Source organism: Staurois parvus, unplaced genomic scaffold (assembly GCF_062004578.1).
Source record: "Staurois parvus isolate SC_StPar_1 unplaced genomic scaffold, SC_StPar_1.0 ptg000204l, whole genome shotgun sequence".
Taxonomy (NCBI): Eukaryota; Metazoa; Chordata; class Amphibia; order Anura; family Ranidae; genus Staurois; species Staurois parvus.
In genome coordinates this window covers 2,494,147-2,514,474 of record NW_028318000.1, presented here as the reverse complement: position 1 = coordinate 2,514,474, position 20,328 = coordinate 2,494,147, and the positions used below count along the sequence as shown (strand labels likewise).

At 38.2% G+C, this 20,328-nt stretch overlaps 1 protein-coding gene across 1 annotated transcript in view; it reads right to left on the bottom strand.

Moving 5' to 3' along the window:
- ARAP2 (ArfGAP with RhoGAP domain, ankyrin repeat and PH domain 2) overlaps positions 1–20,328 on the bottom strand; it is a 419,396-nt gene that overhangs the window by 160,807 nt on the left and 238,261 nt on the right. Inside the window, exons 17-19 of the mRNA XM_089678380.1 lie at positions 16,487–16,589; positions 10,209–10,407; positions 2,035–2,098 (exon numbers count right to left, since the gene is read on the bottom strand). Of these exons, the coding sequence (XP_089534506.1) occupies positions 2,035–2,098; positions 10,209–10,407; positions 16,487–16,589 (366 nt within the window). The remainder of the gene's footprint in view (positions 1–2,034; positions 2,099–10,208; positions 10,408–16,486; positions 16,590–20,328) is intronic.

The window sequence follows — 20,328 nt, the reverse complement described above, 5'->3', positions numbered from 1 at the left end:
TCATTTCTTAGATGCTGGGGCATGCATTAGGAACTCCCTAGTTGCTGGTGCCATGACCAAGAAGTTCTCATGTCTTAGATTCTGCTGGTATACAAGTGTGCCTGGGAACTATCTGCTGTATGACATATTACCTTTAACTACTAGTATCAGAAGACTTGTAGTGAGATTTGGTGATGTAATTACTGTGTTGCTCACTGATCTTTTTGCTGGTAGTTTAATCACATGAGGAAGCAAAACCAAGCATCTACCAAGATGGTCAACTCCACACAGTGCAGAACAATGCATGGTAAGTCAGTAATGGGAGAAATATCATCAGCAGGAACACCATATGCAACACTTGGGGACTAGTATTTTGCTCTTTTCCTGCATATCTTGTGGAGTATATTTATTCTTTAAATCCCTTTTGCTAGTTTTCATATCACATTCTCAAGAGCTTCAGTTATCTTTCCTATGAGTTCAGCCAGCAGTAAAAGCAGATCATGTGCCTTCCTGGTAGGAGCTCCATTAAACAAATGAAACTCCAGTCCCACATGCCTACACATTCAACCAGCTACATGCTGATATATAAATCAACCAAAACATTTTGTAACACATGTTTTCCAGCTACCAGATAAGGCCAAAGATAAAATATAAAATGCTAAGGAATTTGATAGATACACTTGGTGAAAATAAAATAGTTAAAAGAATACAAAAAATGATGAAAAACAGAATTATTTGTTCATAGATCCACAGTAACCTTGTAATAGAAGAGCCATTGCCTGTAAATGAATAAGCATTGCTGAGAAATCACAGTCAAAGAGCCCCTGACATGCCATAAATACAAGTCCTGCCACCCATTCTGTAGTAAATTAATCACTTGGAAAGTTAGTGGTTAGAGCTGTCTTCCTGCCTCTAGTCTTGAGTTATTGTTATTGCATGGTCTAAATAAAATTATTGCAGAGCCTTGTATATAAACAGCAGTTTCACATTTACCTCATTTAACAGAACCTTTGATTAGTTTGAAAAGAAAGTTATTCAACTGTTAAGATATTACTCAGATGTATTGTCTGCCTAGGATATCAGTAAAGTTCCACTCAGTTGCTTCTGCAACACAAACTGGCATTGCTTAAAAGCATTATATTATTAAGCTTTTTCATTTGATTTACTTTGTCTTTTTTCTTAGTTTCTTCTCCTTTAATATTATTTTTTTATTTCAAATGATTTACTTCACTATGCTAAGTTCAAAGTTCACCGTCCTTATTCTATCATGATTCTTTACAATCCATTTGCTTAGTCCTTGCCACTAAAATAAATAGGCAAATATGCATACTTTATTAAAACTCTAATTACATTTCACATTTTGTACATGTGCAAATAACATTTTTCTACAGATTTAAATATGTGTACTGGATTAAGAGCAATGTAAATTGAACTGTTGAACCAATTCCACATTAAAATATTAATTTATTAAAGTAGTCAATAAGGGTTTAGAATTAAGAATTAGCTCCGCAAAGAAATGTTTCGGACATGTGTGAAAGTATATGTATAGTAAAAATTTTTTGTTTGTTTTGGATACAGCAGGATGGGACTAAAACACTGTCATGTTACTTTTTGCTATCTGTGTCTCACTAGGGAGAATTTTCTCCTCTTCTCCAGAAGATGCAAGAGGACATGTGAGAAAAAAACCTCAAAGTGAAGAAAGAATAAATATTGGATTCTGTATTTTCTCTACTTTTCAGTATGTGGACAATGGCCTCCAGGACAAACAGAGGGATGAATTCCCAAAAGACAGCAATAGAAAAAACTGAAACTGAAAATACTATACTGATACTGAAAATATTCCAAAACCCAACTGGCTCCTCAAAGAAAACTAGAAATTTAGAAAATAAGTGTAAAGTTTGCAAATATTGAGGACGGTAGTACAGTAGAGGGTCCTTAGGTCCTTAGCATCCTTTTGGTCTGCCAGATGTTCTGGTCTGAAAATGTTTTGGTCTGCCAGACATGGTGTGTGTTCCTCAAAAATTAAAAATCAAGAGTAAAGTAATAGATTCCTACCTTCCATTTTCAACCAGCAACAGAATATTCCTCTTCTCTCCATTTTCAACAGATAATGTTTTTGCTAAAATAGAACAAACATATAAATACTTTTGTGTAACAACTTTAGTCTAGTTAACTATATTGGCATCTATATTGCACAAATAGTTTTACTAGTAACAGTTAATAGAGTAAAACATTACACAAAGAATTATGTTTCTGGGTTAGTATTGTCTGTAAACCCTCACATTTCTATGTGCAGACACGTACTTCTCTTCATTAGGACAGGTTTATCCATAGAAAAGAAATATTGGTGGTAAACCGTAAAACTGTGTACAAACTTCATTCATTTTTATGACCAAGGATAGGTGCACCACTTGTAATTCCACCAATTAGCTGTGGGCTATAACTCCCTAATGACTTTTGAGGATGCTGCTGTGACGATTGCAGCGTCAGACCCCAGCCCTTCTCACCAAACTCGTGACCGAAGGACTAGCCAATCTAAAACCACGCTGTCACATGCATAAAAAAGCCACACCCAGCTGCACCCTGCACAAAGATTTTCCAGCTAATGGCCCACAATCTGTGTACTTGCAGCCTGGAAGCGATTGTTACTGGGTCAGGTTAATTATACAATTAACCCTTCACACTGCCACCACCTCCTTTTTGTACAGAGAAAGAGGAAACTCGGCAATATCAGCAAAAACACTATGATGTTTGAATAATCGTTTGGATACACAATGTCACCACAGACAGATGTATGCAAACATTTAAAACACACAGTAGCCCGCTTCAGAGACAGGGGTTCTTAGTTTGCATTTAAGAGCTTTAGAAACAGTTCCACACTTTCAGAAAGTAAGATGTATTACTAAAAGGTCAAAAGGGTGCAATAAAAATATTTACAGAAAAAGATGTAGCTAACATATATATAAATATACAGAGAGCAATAACTCAGCAAAGAGATAACAGAAAATAATTTAGAGAGATAAAGTACTTGCCAAAAGTCCTGGTTTAAACAGCTTTCAAGTTTTCTGAGCAAAAGGGCCTTATATCCCAAAGTTAGTTCCGATGTTAAAAGGGAGTTTCTTCAACTTCAACTCAACTCAGCTTAATTTAGCTCCAAGTATAACAGCCTTTTCCTAGGAACTCAGCAGGGTGTCTCCCTAAAGCAGAGAACCAATCGCATCATTTAAGGAGGGGTGTTGTAGGCAGGGAGCTCAGGCTATGACCAAATCCCTCACAAATTATACTATGGTCAATAACGTTTCCTAGGTACATGTAACATTCTATCCATGGGTAGATTAATACGCAGACGCATCTGCTGAACGTCTAGATATGAAATAAGTCATACCTGGGGGGTCGGTTGAGAATATATCCTTTTCTGCTCTCCTGTAGATGTCAGATAGAGGACGTAATATATCAGACGACTTGTATTAAAGTGACCGGTCTGAATATATGCCTGGTTTTTATGCAAGTCTTTCATATTCAAAGATAGGAAATCATAGCTCTCCTGCTGAGCCTTGACTTGCCTGTGACCTCTGCCTTATCCAGACCACATGTCACTCAACAGAGAGGGAGGGGGGATGTGGAGGAGCTGATTTGGGAGTAGAAAATGATAGAAGATGGAGGCCTTTGCCAAAATGGAGGTTTGCATCCATCTCTGTGTGCACGATTGCTACAGCTACCATGCCACAGGGTTCATAGTAGCACATAAGGCACAAAAGCTTGTTTAGCCATGTGCAAATGCTTTTCAGCTTTAAATACTGTATATCAGCAGCCTTGGAGATGCCTAGGTTAATTGTGTACAGGTGACCCTTTATTTACCACATTACAAGTACCCTCTGATAGCAGCTTGTGACTGGCTGGCATAACTTGATGCCTATAGGGCCCATTCACAAATCGCATAATAACGTTACAAAAACTTCACTTCAGGATTTTATTTATTTAATAAAATATTTATTTATATGTATCTCCCATAAGGAAAAAAAATATATTTGAAATATATTTTAAAAATATTCTTCCCAAATATATTGCCATATATTTGAAATGCTACAATTTTGGCCATATTCAATATATTTAATAATATATATATATATATATATATATATATATATATATATATATATACATACTGCAGTTGAAATATATTTTTTAAAAATAATTCTTCAGATTTTTTTTAACATTAAAAAAGTCATTTTAACATATATTTTTACATATATTTGTAAATGCATTCTAAAAATGTAGATTTGTATTTTTAAAGACATACAGTGTATTTGAAATGTATTTTTAAAAGTATTTTTCATATATTTTCTAATAAAATGCATTTCAACATGCAGTATATATATATATATATATATATATATATATATACAGTGGGGATCAAAAGTTTGGGCACCCCAGCTAAAAATGTGTATTAATGTACATAAAGAAGCCAAGGAAAGTAGGAAAAATCTCCAAAAGGCATCAAATTACAGATTAGACATTCTTATAATATGTCAACAAAAGTTAGATTTTATTTCCATCATTTACACTTTCAAAATAACACAAAAAAAAAAATGGCGTCTGCAAAAGTTTGGGCACCCTGCAGAATTTATAGCATGCACTGCCCCCTTTGCAAAGCTGAGACCTGCCAGTGTCATGGATTGTTTTCAATCATCGTCTGGGAAGACCAGGTTATGTCAATCTCAAAGGTTTTAAATGCCCAGACTCATCTGACCTTTCCCCAACAATCAGCACCATGGGTTCTTCTAAGCAGTTGTCTAGAAAACTGAAACTGAAAATAGTTGATGCTCACAAAGCTGGAGAAGGCTATAAGAATATAGCAAAGCGTTTTCAGATGTCAATATCCTCTGTTCGGAATGTAATTAAGAAATGGCAGTCATCAGGAACAGTGGAAGTTAAAGCAAGATCTGGAAGACCAAGAAAAATATCAGACAGAACAGCTCGTAGGATTGTGAGAAAAACAATTCAAAACCCACGTTTGACTGCACGATCCCTTCAGAAAGATCTGGCATACACTGGAGTTGTGGTACACTATTCCACTATAAAGAGATACTTGTACAAATATGGTCTTCATGGAAGAGTCATCAGAAGAAAACCTCTTCTACGTCCTCACCACAAAAATCATTGTTTGAACTTTGCAAATGAACATATAGACAAGCCTGATGCATTTTGGAAACAAATTCTGTGGACCGATGAGGTTAAAATTGAACTTTTTGGCCAGAATGAGCAAAGGTACGTTTGGAGAAAAAGGGGCACAGAATTTAATGAAAAGAACCTCTGTCCAACTGTTAAGCATGGGGTTGGATCAATCATGCTTTGGGGTTGTGTTGCAGCCAGTGGAACAGGGAACATCTCACGAATAGAAGGAAAAATGGATTCAATAAAATTTCAGCAAATTTTGGATGGTAACTTGATGCCATCTGTGAAAAAGCTGAAGTTAAAGAGAGGATGGCTTCTACAAATGGATGATGATCCTAAACACACCTCGAAATCCACGGGGGATTACATCAAGAGGCGTAAACTGAAGGTTTTGCCATGGCCTTCACAATCTTTTGACCTCAACATAATTGAAAATCTATGAATAGACCTTAAAAGAGCAGTGCGTGACAGACAGCTCAGAAATCTCAAAGAACTGGAAGACTTTTGTAAGGAAGAATGGGCAAAGATACCTCAAACAAGAATTGAAAGACTCTTGGCTGGCTGCAAAAAGCGTTTACAAGCTGTGGTACTTGCCAAAGGGGGCAGTACAAGATATTAACTCTGCAGGGTGCCCAAACTTTTGCAGATGCCATTTTTCTGTTTTCTGTTATTTTGAAAGTGTAAATGATGGAAATAAAATCTAACTTTTGTTGACATATTATAAGAATGTCTAATCTGTAATTTGATGCCTTTTGGAGATTTTTCCATCTTTCCTTTACTTCTTTATGCACATTAATACAAATTTTTAGCTGGGGTGCCCAAACTTTCGATCCCCACTGTATATATATTGAAATATATTGAATATGGCCAAAATTGTAGCATTTCAAATATATGGCAATATATTTGGGAAGAATATTTTTAAAATATATTCCAGATATATTTTTCTTCCATGTGGGTATGCATTTTATTTTTGAAATGCAGAGCACAGTGTGAAGCCTCCAATATGCTCCATGTATAATGTTGCAAAGAACATTCATGTATACTGTAAAAGGAGAGAGCTGTGACATGACCTTGAAAAGGTCACATGGTAGATTTGATAGGTTTTTTTATCTCTTTACAGAAGAGTTTTTTTTTTATATTTGCAGGAATGGGTCTTTGCTTGCTCAGAATCTCAAAGCAAATGCAAAGCACATTTTAAGCATGTATCAATAATTTATAATATGATGGAGGGTTTTTTAAAAAAAAAAAAACAGTGGAATGGCTTCTATGTAGGTAAATTGTATTGTTGTTCAACAGATCCTGTCACCAAGTGGTACACCTTACCAGTCAATCTGTATTTAGAATACTTAAAAAAAAACAACCTGCTGCAGCAATGTTTCATGGAATATCCCTTTTTAATTCTACAACAAAATTGAAACTTTCAGATGTGTCAGCAAGATAGCACTTGAGCCACTTGCAGAGCTACACCTGCATTTTCTCAGTGTTGCTGAAATGCTGTGGGTAGAATGTGGGTTTGAGGGGACAGGGATGCAGCAACTGCACTCTCAAAAATGATTTTGCATTAAAATTAGAATACAGATAGCTCTGCTGATCGGGAGAAAATTACTTAATTTCTATAGCCAATATTGTCTGGTCTGGCCAAAAATAAAATGCATAACAGCTTGACCACTAGAGTGAAAGGTATGGGAACTCATAAACTGTTCATAACACAGGGCCTGGGTAAGGCAGTACCACCAGTCCTCCTGGGGACCCAGGCAGCTGGGAGAATCAGATGTGGGCAAGAGGATGATTGGCATGGCAGGGGAGCAATCATTGTAACTGATTCCCTTTATGTCTCTCTCTGCAGCAGCCGAAAGCTCCCACTGGCTGTCAGCTGCTGCAGAGAGAGCCATACAGGGGATGGGTTCCAGTAATTGCCTCCCCCCACCACACCCGTCACCCTCCCTGTGCACCATACATTTCCCCCTGCTGCCCAGGCCCCCCTGTGTGCCCCCTCCCCAGCAGTGCTGCCGGCTTCCCTCCTCTCCTTCACACTGGCAGCTGCAAGCACACAAAAGGATCCTTCAGGATGGCACATTTATCAGCCCCTACTTTCCTAAATGAACGTAATGAGTGATCAGTACCGATCACTCACTATGTTCATAACTGAAGTATTGTAGACTGCGTTTTTTTTTGGGGGGGGGGGGCTGACAGGTTGGCTGTATGGGGCCCTGTGGTTTTTATCAGCAGCCCTGTTATTACATAATGATATACTCCAGCAGATTCAGTTCCCTCTTAAAACACTCACCCTAACCCAAACCCCCACCTAAAGAAAAGAAAAACATAAACAATGTATTACCCCAATTAACTGAAACATAAGTAAAATGCTTAAAGAATGTATTTCTAATTGTGTTAAAAAGGATAAAACCATGATCCAGCTTTAGTTTGCTAATAAAAAACATTATAATACTAAAACTCAGTCATGCAGTCGTACGGGTTTTCTATTGACCTCTGACCTTATCTTTGAGCAGTATGTCTCCTTATGGAATAATCTCCATTTGGGAAATATAGTTTTTAAAACCTGTTATTCCCACTTTATATTTGCCAGCAGCAAGGATTAAGTGTATTACATGCTGAGTTATATGAATGTTTTAGCAGAGTATAAGATGGTCCTGTATTGTTTTATTGTTTTCTCTTTTTTTTATTATGTTTATTCAGATATGAAATTTTTATTTTCACAAGATAACAAAAGGAACACAATATACAGGATTCCGATACATAGGAACCAGGCAGAAGACAAAAACTACTGATTTCTCTTGATGTTTCTGTTGCAAAACCCTGCTTACCTTAATTCTGTCTGCAGACATTCAGAGGGCAAGATAACTAAACTTGTTCTATTATATGATCTGTTTGTTAACATTTGGGATTTAAAAGGAGCATCACTTATAAGTGTTGAAGACTTCCCCTTCATATAGTTTATCCACACCTCTAAATTAGTTACATACAAGATAATGGTGACCATACATGCTCTGTTTTTTTTTATCCAAACATTCTGTGATTTGACCAAAACAATTGAATCTGCAAAAAAACTGAATAGCAATAATTTCCCTTCTGATTGATTTAGACTCAATTTTGATCAGGTTCAATCAAACTGAGTTAGTCAGACAGGGCAGAAAATTATCAATCATTTTGCATCTGTCAGCAGCACTGAGATACTTTGTTCATGATTACAATCAGATTTAATTAGGTTACATGATGGAAACAGAGCTATAATTGATGATTTATGATCAAAAACTATGATCTTATCTTAACCATCAATTAAAATCCATTTTCTCATGTGTGCCATATCAATCAAATGGAATGTGGACGACAGATCATTTGGAAAAGAAAGATAATTTAGCAAAGCGTGTATGACCATCTTAAAGTTAACAAGAATATTAAACTATATGTAAAACCCTTTTTTTTTTACAGTGTCCTATTGGGGAAATGTTTCTTTACTTCCTGGCATCCCAGTTTGTTCTAATCATTCACAGCTCCTCTTTGTACCAAAGAATATTCATGAATGCTAAAAAAAATGAGGCACTAGTGCATTGATTTGGGGTTTTGTATTTTCATGTAGTTTAATAATTATACATAGTAGGGACAAAACAAGTAGGGTAAGCACTGCAGTATTTGTAGATTTAGATTAGATAAGTGGTATCACTTAGTTTTAGCCCTTTCAAATTTTGTGTTATTGCTGAATGAGTACATATGTTGCTAATGTTTTTTTTCTCTAAATATTTTAGTTTTGTAACTTTTGATGACAGTAAAGGATTTGTTGTGCATATTTTTGATCTGTGTTTGTGTCTATCATTTTGGGATTCCCTGCAGTTAAACTTTGCCAAAGCAGAAGCAGAGGCAGCTAAGCTGCTGAGGGAATGGCCTGAATTACTTCAGTGCCACTATTGTGAAATTTAAGTTTGCATTGTTTGTTATTATTAAAATGTAAAACACTTAAAGCGGAGTTCCACTGAAAAGCAAAAGCTCCGCTTATTTGCCTCCTCCTCCCCTCCACTGCCATATTTGACACATTTTGGGTGCTGGGGCAGATACCTGGTTTTGACAGGTATCCACTCCCACTTCTGGCTCACTTCACCATGGCAAAGTGAGCTGGAAGTTCAGCTCCCACCTTCTTCCCGCAGTCTCCTGGGAACTTTCTCAGGTCCTATAAGACTGCCAGATCAATCAGGAGGCGCAGCGCGACTCGCACATGCACAGTGAGCACCAAGCTGTGAAGCCGCAAGCTGTCACAGCTTGGGGCCCACAGTTGAGATGCCAGTACCATAGAGGATAGAAGGAGAGAAGGGATGGCGCAGCTGAGTACAAGGCTGGATCCTGGGACAGGTGAATGTGTGTTTATTAAAAGTCAGCAGCTACATTTTATGTAGCTGCTGACTTTTAATAAACAGAAAAACGGCTGGAACTCCACTTTATATGTCCATACCATGGCTACAAAGTCACTTTCAAGCTGATTTGAATATTTTAATGTCAATGGAGACAGAAGGATGAGAAAGGAGGTTACAGCATATGACCCATTGAGGTTCTTCCTAACTTTAAAACCTCTGCATGGTTTGCTGGAAAGTATTAGTAGCTGAATGGTTACTTGAGGATATACCAGGAAATGACTTTTAAATGAGAACCAAAACCTTTTGTTTTAGGTAGAGCAGGCTTTATTGGTAAGACCCTCTGGACATTTTTTTAAATGCTGTGTCCCTGTCTTAAAACTTCCTTTAACTTTCAGTTCTGGCGCCATTGGCACTGGAAGTGAGGGAAAATGAACACACAAAAGACACTTTTTAGCAGAGTGGAGAAGAATTAGAACCTCTGATATAGTTTTGCTGCTTACCAGTTACTGGTATCACTGGTGTCACAGAAGGGGAGAGAAAATTTCCTGAAAGAGACCGCAAACTGCAAAAAATCTGCCCAGTATTCTATTAAAAAAACTATATATATGTATATATATATATATCTTTTGTCTAGAATACATACATGAATAGATGAACTATATAACCAAATTCTAAATTATACTGGCTTACTAAGTTCCTGTAGTTTCTTTAATTGTATGGTATCTCTTTGAATATTTTCTTGATTGTGACTATAATGCAGAGAGGCTTTTTCCAAGGCAAACCATCCTTCTTTCCATTCCATAAGAGTATATGAATCCTTGTAATATAAAAAGCCGATAACGTCAAACTCTAATTCTACTAAGGACCCGTTCACAGTAGGCACAAAATTCTGCAAAAAAAATAGGCAATAAAAAGGAAAAGGATCATCCTGATATTCTGAACAGCTACACAGCTAAGCTTAACAAAGCCTAATGAGATAAATCTATGTTTTTCAAATCTGTTCTCACATCCAACCAAGGATGATCAAACCTGAGAGTTTTCCTTCCCCAAAAGGTTGTTGAAAACATGAAATTTTGTCAAAAACGTATTTTGGCAGCACAAAGTAAAGTGAAATTAAAGTGATTTTGGTGTTTTTGCAGGATGTAATTGTCTTTAAAGTGACCCTATCACCATAGAGTCATTTTTTACTATGTAACCCACCTTTAAAAGAAGCATGGATGTAATTATTTTCCTGGAAAACTGTGTATTTAAAAGCTACTGCTTATCTGTACTATCTCCTCTTTATATTGTAAATCGCTGCACAAACTGTTGGCGCTATATAAATCCTGTATAATAATAATAATCTGCCACCCAGTGATTGCATGTATTCAACTAGCTGGATGAGTTAAAAGCTTATTGCCCCTGCTGCATGCTGTGATCCCTCCTGCTGCCTCATATGTCCTCCACTGAGGAGCAGCTGTCAGTGGGAGACTAAGCATTCAACACATTTGGAAATGAGAATAACAGCTGGGGAACAGACAAGAAGCGGTTTTTCAATACATGGGCCACCTTAACGTGATACTAAAGTCATTTTGTTTAATTTATTTTAATGACAAACACCTCATATGTACCTGCTCTGTGCAGTGGTTTTGCACAGAGCAGCCTGGATCCTTTTCTTCTTGATCCTGGCCCCTCCTTCCTGTCTGGTGCCCCCATAGCAAACACCTGAGCAGGTGAGCCCCTGATACGTGGCTCTGTGTGTCCATTCACACATAGAGCCACAGCTCAGCCCCACCCCCTCCCTCTCCTAATTGGCTCACTGGCTCTGATTGACAGCAGTGGGGCCAATCAGGAGTGAGAGTCTCCGGAGAACCAAGACTCTCGTGGACATCGCTGGATCGGGATGGGCTCAGGTAAGTGTTGGGGGGGGGCTGCTACACAGAAGGTTTTTTGCCTTCATGCATACAGTGGATGAAGGTAAAAAACCTTGAGCCTTTAGAACTACTTTAGTGGTAATTGTATCCATTCTTCTTTTACAGATGGACTGTTGAGAAAAAGTGACCCTGTGGTGACAGAGTCACTTTAAGTTGCTAAAGTAGGTTAGGAAATGTCCTTTAAATTACCTTGGACCTTTTCAAGTTCTATAAACAATCCCTTATTAGTGTTTTTATTTTACTTTTTCTAACAGGAACAGCAAGAAAATTAAATAAAAAAATATGATAATACACAAAAACATTCAAATTGCATTAAAAAAAGCAAAAACAAAAAAAACAAATACAACAACACCCCCCACCCAAAACACATGCACAAAAAAAACCCACACCCTCTACATTTGTCCACATCTTATAGAACATTTTGCTATTTGTTAACCACTTGCCCTTCAGAGGATTTACCCCCCTTCCTGACTAGGCCACTTTTTGTGATACAGTGCTGCGTTACTTTAACTGACAATTGCACGGTTATGCAACGCTGTACATAAATGAAATTTATGTCATTTTTTCCCATAAATGGAGCTCTCCTTCGATGGTATTTTATCACCTGTGTGTTTTTAATTTTTTGTGATATGAACACAAAAAGACCAACAATTGTTTTACTTTTTGCTATAAAACATCCAGTAAAAAATTTAAAAAATCAAATTTCATCATACATTTAGGCCAAAATGTATTCTGCTACATGTCTTTCCCAACAAATCCCAATATGTGTAAATTAATTGGTTTACCTGAAAGTTAAACTGTCTACAAATGGAGGTATAAATACTGGAATTTTTTTTTTATACTAGTAATGGCGGTGATCAGCAACTTATAGCGGGTCTGCGGCAGGCATTCTGACACTGGAGGGAACTGACTGTCGCTGACATACCCAGTGACGCTAATACAGTGATCATTGCTAATAAAAAGCACTAACACTGTACTAATGACACTGGGCAGGAGGGGGTTAACATCTGGGGCAATCAAAGGGTTAACAGTGTGCTGTTTTACTGTGTGCTGTGTGTTTTACTAGGGAGACATGCTGCTGTGTATCTCTTTGCTGTGCAGAATAATACACAGCAGCATGTTATTGCTGGCAGGAGAGAGACCAGTGTTGTTTACACACAGGTCTCTCCCCTGTCAGTGTTACTCAATGATCACCAGGTGCTGGCAGGGAATCTCCAGCCGGGATCCAGTGATTTACATCTGCAGCTACCAATGGTGGCGCGGGTAGGGAAGTGCACACGCATACCCCCTACCTGGAAATGCAAATCACGTGTATATACGTGATTTTGTGCAGCCTTATGGCCATGTAGCAGTACTTCTGCTACAGGGCAGGGGGGGACTAATGTGAGGTATACACTATACATTTTTTATAACATGTGGCCATATTTGGTCAGTTATGGCATGTTATCCCTGCCCTTTTATTTACATGACTGGGGATTCTCAGACAGTCATTTAGTGTGGCTGCATGACTGTGTGGCAGTCACTGACTGACAGGAAAGAAACTATCATATAAAGTATGGGTAGAAATATCCCAACTATGACTTTCAGCTTCTACCAAATGAACCAAAAGCCTGGAATTTGGATAAGGTTTAGTTTGAACCTGTGTTAGGATAGAACTTGAGCTTATCCCTAGTAGGGATGAGCATAATAATAAAGATGACATTTTTGGATGCAAAATTACTAATTTTGTGATCAAACATTTTTTGGTCAGTAAATCATCCTTGCACGGGATGATTAATAGCACTTTAGCTTTTCAATGTATTTAAAGGATAACTAAACCCAAGAATAAAATGTAATATATTGCAGATTTTCAGTCCTTACATTTAGTGTTTGCATTAGTTTTTTTTCAGCCAAGAACATTTTAGCAACTACAGAAAATCTGTTAATCTTGGCAGAAAAGCTTATCACAACATGGGAGCTGAAAGCAAAAACAAAGTTACCCCTTTTCTGTAAATATAAATCACCCCACCCCTTATCTAATGGAGATGAATATAGTTATGTATGAAATCAGCTTTGGTGGAAACTGTGGCTCCCTCAATAGATAGAGTGGAAGAGTGAGAATTCCCGGAGTGATTACTTGGTGCAAATAATGGAAAAAAGCCAGAAAATATTATACTAATGCAGGTACTTCATTTAAGCATTAGTATGCTACAATATATTATATTCTTATTTTGGAGTTTACATATACCTTAATGTGCAATGATTAATCAAACAGAAAACATAAATCAATATCATGCTAAGTTATCAATACCAGTGATTATAGAAATGTGTACTAGAAATTCAGATTAAAAATATTTACATTTGCTTTTCTATGGCTAAAAACAAAGCTCTCACTTCTACGAGGGACTGTATTAGTATTGGGCATGTGCAAATTTTGGGCCATAAATTATATCTACTTGCTAAATCCAGTAGATATAATGCCATTTTAGATGTACAGTGGGGCAAAAAAGTATTTAGTCAGCCACCAATTGTGCAAGTTCTCCAACTTAAAACGATGAGAAAGGCCTGTAATTGGCATCATAGGTAGACCTCAACTATGAGAGACAAAATGAGAAAAAAAATCCAGACAATCACATTGGCTGATTTGGAAAGAATTTATTTGCAAATTATGGTGGAAAATAAGTATTTGGTCACCTACAAACAAGCAAGATTTCTGGCTCTCACAGACCTGTACCTTCTTCTTTAAGAGGCTCCTCTGTCCTGCACTCATTACCTGTATCAATGGCACCTGTTTGAACTTGTTATCAGTATAAAAGACACCTGTCCACAACCTCAAACAGTCACACTTCAAACTCCACTATGGTGAAGACCAAAGAGCTGTCGAAGGACACCAGAAACAAGATTGTAGACCTGCACCAGGCTGGGAAGACTTAATCTGCAATAGGCAAGCAGCTTGGTGTGAACAAATCAACTGTGGGAGCAATAATTAGAAAATGGAAGACATACAAGACCACTGATAATCTCCCTCGATCTGGGGCTCCACGCAAGATCTCACCCCATGGGGTCAAAATGATCACAAGAACGGTGATCAAAAATCCCAGGACCACACGGAGGGACCTAGTGAATGACCTGCAGAGAGCTGGGTCCAACGTAACAAAGGCTACCATCAGTAACACACTACACCGCCAGGGACTCAGATCCTGCAGTGCCAGACGTGTCCCCGTGCTTAAGCCAGTACATGTCCGGGCCCGTCTTAAGTTTGCTAGAGAGCATTTGGATGATCCAGAAGAGGATTGGGAGAATGTCATATGGTCAGATGAAACCAAAATAGAACTGTTTGGTAGAAACACAACTCGTCGTGTTTGGAGGACAGAGAATGCTGAGTTGCATCCAAAGAACACCATACCTACTGTCTGGGCTCCAGGGTATGACCAGAGGTATGTGAACTGACGCAGGGAAACGCAGGCTTCAGATATGTTATAAACAATATAATTTATTAACACTAACAATACATAAACGCAGTACAATACTAAAACATAACACAGTGCAAACGAACCAAACCACCCACAGATAACAACACATACAATGCAAGCGTCGTCAGGCAGGCTGGGTCAATAACAATCGGGCAGGTAGGAACAGGAGGAGCAGGCAGAGAGTAGTCAGGTCACGAGCCGGGTACAGCAACTAACGGGCAGGTAGGTACAGGGGGTCAGGCAGAGAATGGTCGGGGTCACAAACCAGGGATCAACAGGAGAAGTCAGCAGAGGTCCGGATCAGGCAGGGTCAGCAACGAATCAGTCAGACAGGAACAGGAACAGGGATGCAGGTAACAAGATACAGGGGCCCAGGAAAAACACACACCAAGGCCCAGACTGCAGGTCTGGCCATCCCTTTAATACACCTGCATAATCAGCTTCAGGTGTTTGGCTGGCTGCAGGGTTGAGTCTCTGATTGCTGGGAGCACCCGCTGTCCAGCCCTGGTACTGCAGCCCACAAGGCAGGTGAGTCCCACCATTACTGGCAAGTCCATTCCTGACACCTACTGTGAAGCATGGGGGTGGCAACATCATACTTTGGGGCTGTTTCTCCGCAAAGGGACCAGGGTGACTGATCCATGTACAGGACAGAATAATTGGGGCCATGTATCGTGAGATTTTGAGTGCAAACCTCCTTCCATCAGCAAGGGCATTGAAGATGAAACATGGCTGGGTCTTCCAACATGACAATGATCCCAATCATACCGCCCGGGCAACGAAGGAGTGGCTTTGTAAGAAGCATTTCAAGGTCCTGGAGTGGCCTAGCCAGTCTCCAGATCTCAACCCCATAGAAAACCTTTGGAGGGAGTTGAAAGTCCATGTTACCCAGCGACAGCCCCAAAACATCACTGCTCTAGAGGAGATCTGCATGGAGGAATGGGCCAACATACCAGCAACAGTGTGTGCCAACCTTGTGAAGACTTACAGGAAACGTTTGACCTCTGTCAGTGCCAACAAAGGATATATAACAAAGTATTGAGATGAACTTTTGATATTGACCAAATACTTATTTTCCACCATAATTTGCAAATAAATTCTTTCCAAATCAGCCAATGTGATTGTCTGGATTTTTTTTCTCATTTTGTCTCTCATAGTTGAGGTCTACCTATGATGCCAATTACATGCCTCTCTCATCTTTTTAAGTGGGAGAACTTGCACAATTGGTGGCTGACTAAATACTTTTTTGCCCCACTGTATATTACACTGGAAACAGAACAAGAAAAGACAGGCCATTAACAAATAAGGTAAAGTAGATTCATCTAAAAAAAAATTTCAATTAGAACCATTGTATGATAATTTATAGATTATTTTGGTAAAAAAAAAACAGTACTTGTTTTTCCACATTTGACCATATTTTGTTCCATTTACAATTTTGTACATTTTCTTGATAATTTCCCTTTAGCACAGTAACATTAAAAATATTTACATATTAAAAAAAAAATTAAATTAAAGCTGGCTCCTGTGAGAGCATACAGTTAACGCCAATTTATTTTATGCTAATGCCTGAGGCTTAGCTTTATCAGATAATTATCAGCATTACCTTAGATAGTGCCTTGGCCCATTCTCGTTGAGACTCTGCATTTTCAGCTCCAAAAAGAAACATACGTTCCGACAATAAGTATATCTCAAAGGTAAAGATGGCCCTAGAGCAAAGAGAAAAAAAAACAGTTTTATTTAGATTGTATAATCTAACATAGCCAGAGGCTTAATTCCTTTGAATAGTGTTTGCTATTTCATGCACTACTAGAATACTTACCTATTTTTTGTTAGTGGAGAGAAAAAATAGGTAATGATGTTTGATATACTGAAACCATAAAAAATGGCTGCATTTAGTAAAACGTCTAGTACTTACATTCTGCAAATGACTTCTCACATATTTCTTTTCTTATAGATATTGCAAAGAATCCAAAAAAATAATTATATTAAAATCTCAAATAACCCCTGAGGGCTTCATTTTTTCTCTCTTTTTTATCAGTGCCTATTTATTCGAGATGTATTTCATACAAGTATTTCACAGATTCACAGCTCATTTCCTGAATCTAATTAAAGGGGAAGTTGTGATGGGTGTAAACTGTGCCTCAAGCCTGGCACGTACATTTATGGCTAAAGGGAAACTTAATTTCTCCTATACTAATACACATTTTAGTGACATTTTTATGATAGATATAAATAGACCTGATTTTTAATTAGCAAGGTGAGTTTGATACAACTTTTTTTGGATTACATTGATCACCCAGAGGGGAATGTTTTTTTTTTTTAACAAAAGTGGAATTACTCTTTAAAGTGTATATAATTATTGACAAAGAACTACTCCTATTTTCTCAATTTTGATTTGTTACCAATAGTGTTTTGTTTATTTGTTCTATTAGTGCGAACAATACCCGTGGATCTTTCCAGTAACCCAATGAGTTCCATATGTTCTGTAGTTAGCTGAACTGAAATCTCAGACAATGTTATGAGACCTCAGAAAAGAAAAAGAGGGTGCACCAACCTAGTGCATTATCCAAAAGAATTTAATATCAAATCAGTAAAATTACTATTCACAAACATAGGAATAAAAAGCACACTTCAAGGGGACCACACTGGGGTCCCCGAAGGCTGCCGTGTTTCAAAGGATACCCTTCTTCCTCAAAGCTTATTGGGGGTTGGAACATTCTAGAATTGCTTGCCTCCTCCTATGTGTGGAAGCAAGGGGGAGGTGCTCCTGGCTCTCATTAAGTGGATTAGATTATTTAGTTGGCTAGACAAATCATTTGTCATTAAGCTCTAAGGAGGAAGGGTATCCTTTGAAAAGCATCATCCTTTGGGGACCCCAGTGTGGCCCCCTTGTTCTTGGATGACTGTCCCATTAGGCCACAGAAGTGTGGCTTGAAGTGCACTTTTTATTCCTGTGTTTGTGAATAGTAATTTTACTGATTTGATCTGATTTAAAGTCTTTGAATAATGCACTAGGTTGATGTCCCCCCTATTTTTCTTTTCTGTTTTTTTAGTTACTACGGGACAACCCCAGTCCTAGAGAGCAGCAAGGCTTCATGTGACTATCCGCATCTCAACTGGACTTATGCGCAGGATACTTTGCTCTTCATTGTTGGTCTTTCAATGTTATCAGACCTGTCTGAGTTCTCACTGTGGACTATTAAATACTTCTCCTCCATGTTATATAGATAAAGAGAAGGAGATGTGTTCTGTAGTCCTACATCCTGACACATCCTGTCCTGGAGTGACAATGCTGCTCTGCTTTAGATATAGTACAGTAAATTAGTGTTGTCCCTCCACGACTAGAAGTGTGTTACTAGCAGGATCACAACATAAAATTAAAGGAAAAAACATCTTATAAAAGGAAACAAAGGAAGGAAACACATTACGCACACACTAACACAGGTTGAACTGGATGGACTGGTGTATTTAATCAACCTTACGAACAGGGGCGGACTGACAACTCATGGGGCCCCCGGGCAATAGGGGATCATGGGGCCCCTGTGTCCTTGCCCAAACTCAAAAAAGCCTATGAAAAAGGTACCAGGGGCATCTCATGGGGCCCCTTACTGACCCCGGGCCCTCAGGCAGTGCCCGAGTTTCCAAATGGTCAGTCCGCCCCTTCTTATGAACTATGTAACTATGTAAATGCAGATAAATTATTTAGGGGAAGATAAGCTGCAATACGTCATGTTTATAACAGTAATGGTGTGAACCTCCTGCGCTCCCAAGTGTATCAACTAAAAAACAAACAAAAAACACACCTGGAGAAGCTGCTAACATTAAATCATATACCAGTGATTGTGTAAAATAAATACAATAAAGAATGTTGCGCTACTCCTTAAGATATATGTACACATAAATAATAAGTGATGTGTAATCACAAAATTGCATCAATTTAAATAAAAATAATAAAAAGTGAAAGTGATATCAATTAATATTAATTATTAATTTGTGCCCATGATTCATTAAATCTATAAAAATAAATTCATATAATGGAAACAAGTAAGAAACACATTTAAATATATACATAAATATATATATAATACCGTGCATATAAAATCACACGTGCCTCTCGTGTAGTGGGAACACCCCAATACAACTATACATCAAACAGTGCTCACAAAGTCCAATAGGTATTAATAGTGATAAAAATAAAACACGTGCTTCCAATGACTACAGTTGGTGACCATAAATAAAGAGAAATCATGTGGATCTTTGGGTGAATGTGAATTCTGACAATCCGACCACCATCTGGATTAGCCTCTCACCTCATCACTTCGACCCTTGCGGATCAAAGCGCTTTTGTGGATCCCCCTCACAGATCCTCCAAGATAGCTATCACTCCAAATGCTGCTCCTTGTCGCACCCAAATCTCTCAGGATTTAGTATCCCACCAATGGCTCCTCTCCAAGTAATTTGCAGCATCAATCTCTCAAATGAGAAATAAGATAGATCCTCCCATAGTGCAGTATATTTTATTTTCCACAGTAGGGACAAATAGCATAAAATCATATAAAAGTTTATAACTCACGTGGCAGCCAATTCAATACCCCATGCTTTCGGATAGGGGCATGTATGTATGGGTGTACAACTCTGCAAACAGGTGTACCAAGATGGCCGCCACGCCGGAAATACGTCACCACGTCCCGCCGACGCGTTGCATCACAATATCATGTGACTTCCTCAGGGCTTGTTTCCATTATATGAATTTATTTTTATAGATTTAATGAATCATGGGCACAAATTAATAATTAATATTAATTGATATCACTTTCACTTTTTATTATTTTTATTTAAATTGATGCAATACGTCATGTTTATCTCAGGTTCTGATAAACTTTAAAAAGTACAGATAGAAAGAAGTACAGTACATCTCCTCTTAATGTTGTCACCACTCATCATGGATTGTTGATATCCCAACAAGACATTTTCTATGAATCAATTAGGAGTGGGTTGGCATACATTTTTGTGAAGTGGCTAGTGCAAGGACAGGCTCCCTTTCTGACAGGGAGAGCGCTAGGGAGAGATTCCAGAGGAGTAGGGACAGTGCAGGGACTAAGCCTACTCAGTGATAACAGTACTCTTCCTCTTGGGTTTGGACCGACCAGGCCATATTCTTGCTACTCTCTGCAAATGTTGTTGCCATCATCCAAAAAAATCTAAGACCTCTACAACAGTTCTCTGTAAATGAAGCCGAACAGTTGTGTGTGCCCAGTAGACTTATACTAATATATAATAGTTTAAGTCTATACTTTTGCATAACTTTGGGTTTCTGTGTGATTTCTTGACACAGGAACACCACGTTGCACCCTCCTCACAAGTGTGGTGCGTTTACTGTTGTATGCTAACTTGCATTGCATCAAGCAAGCCCATTCTTTGTGAACAGACAGTGAATGCATCCCA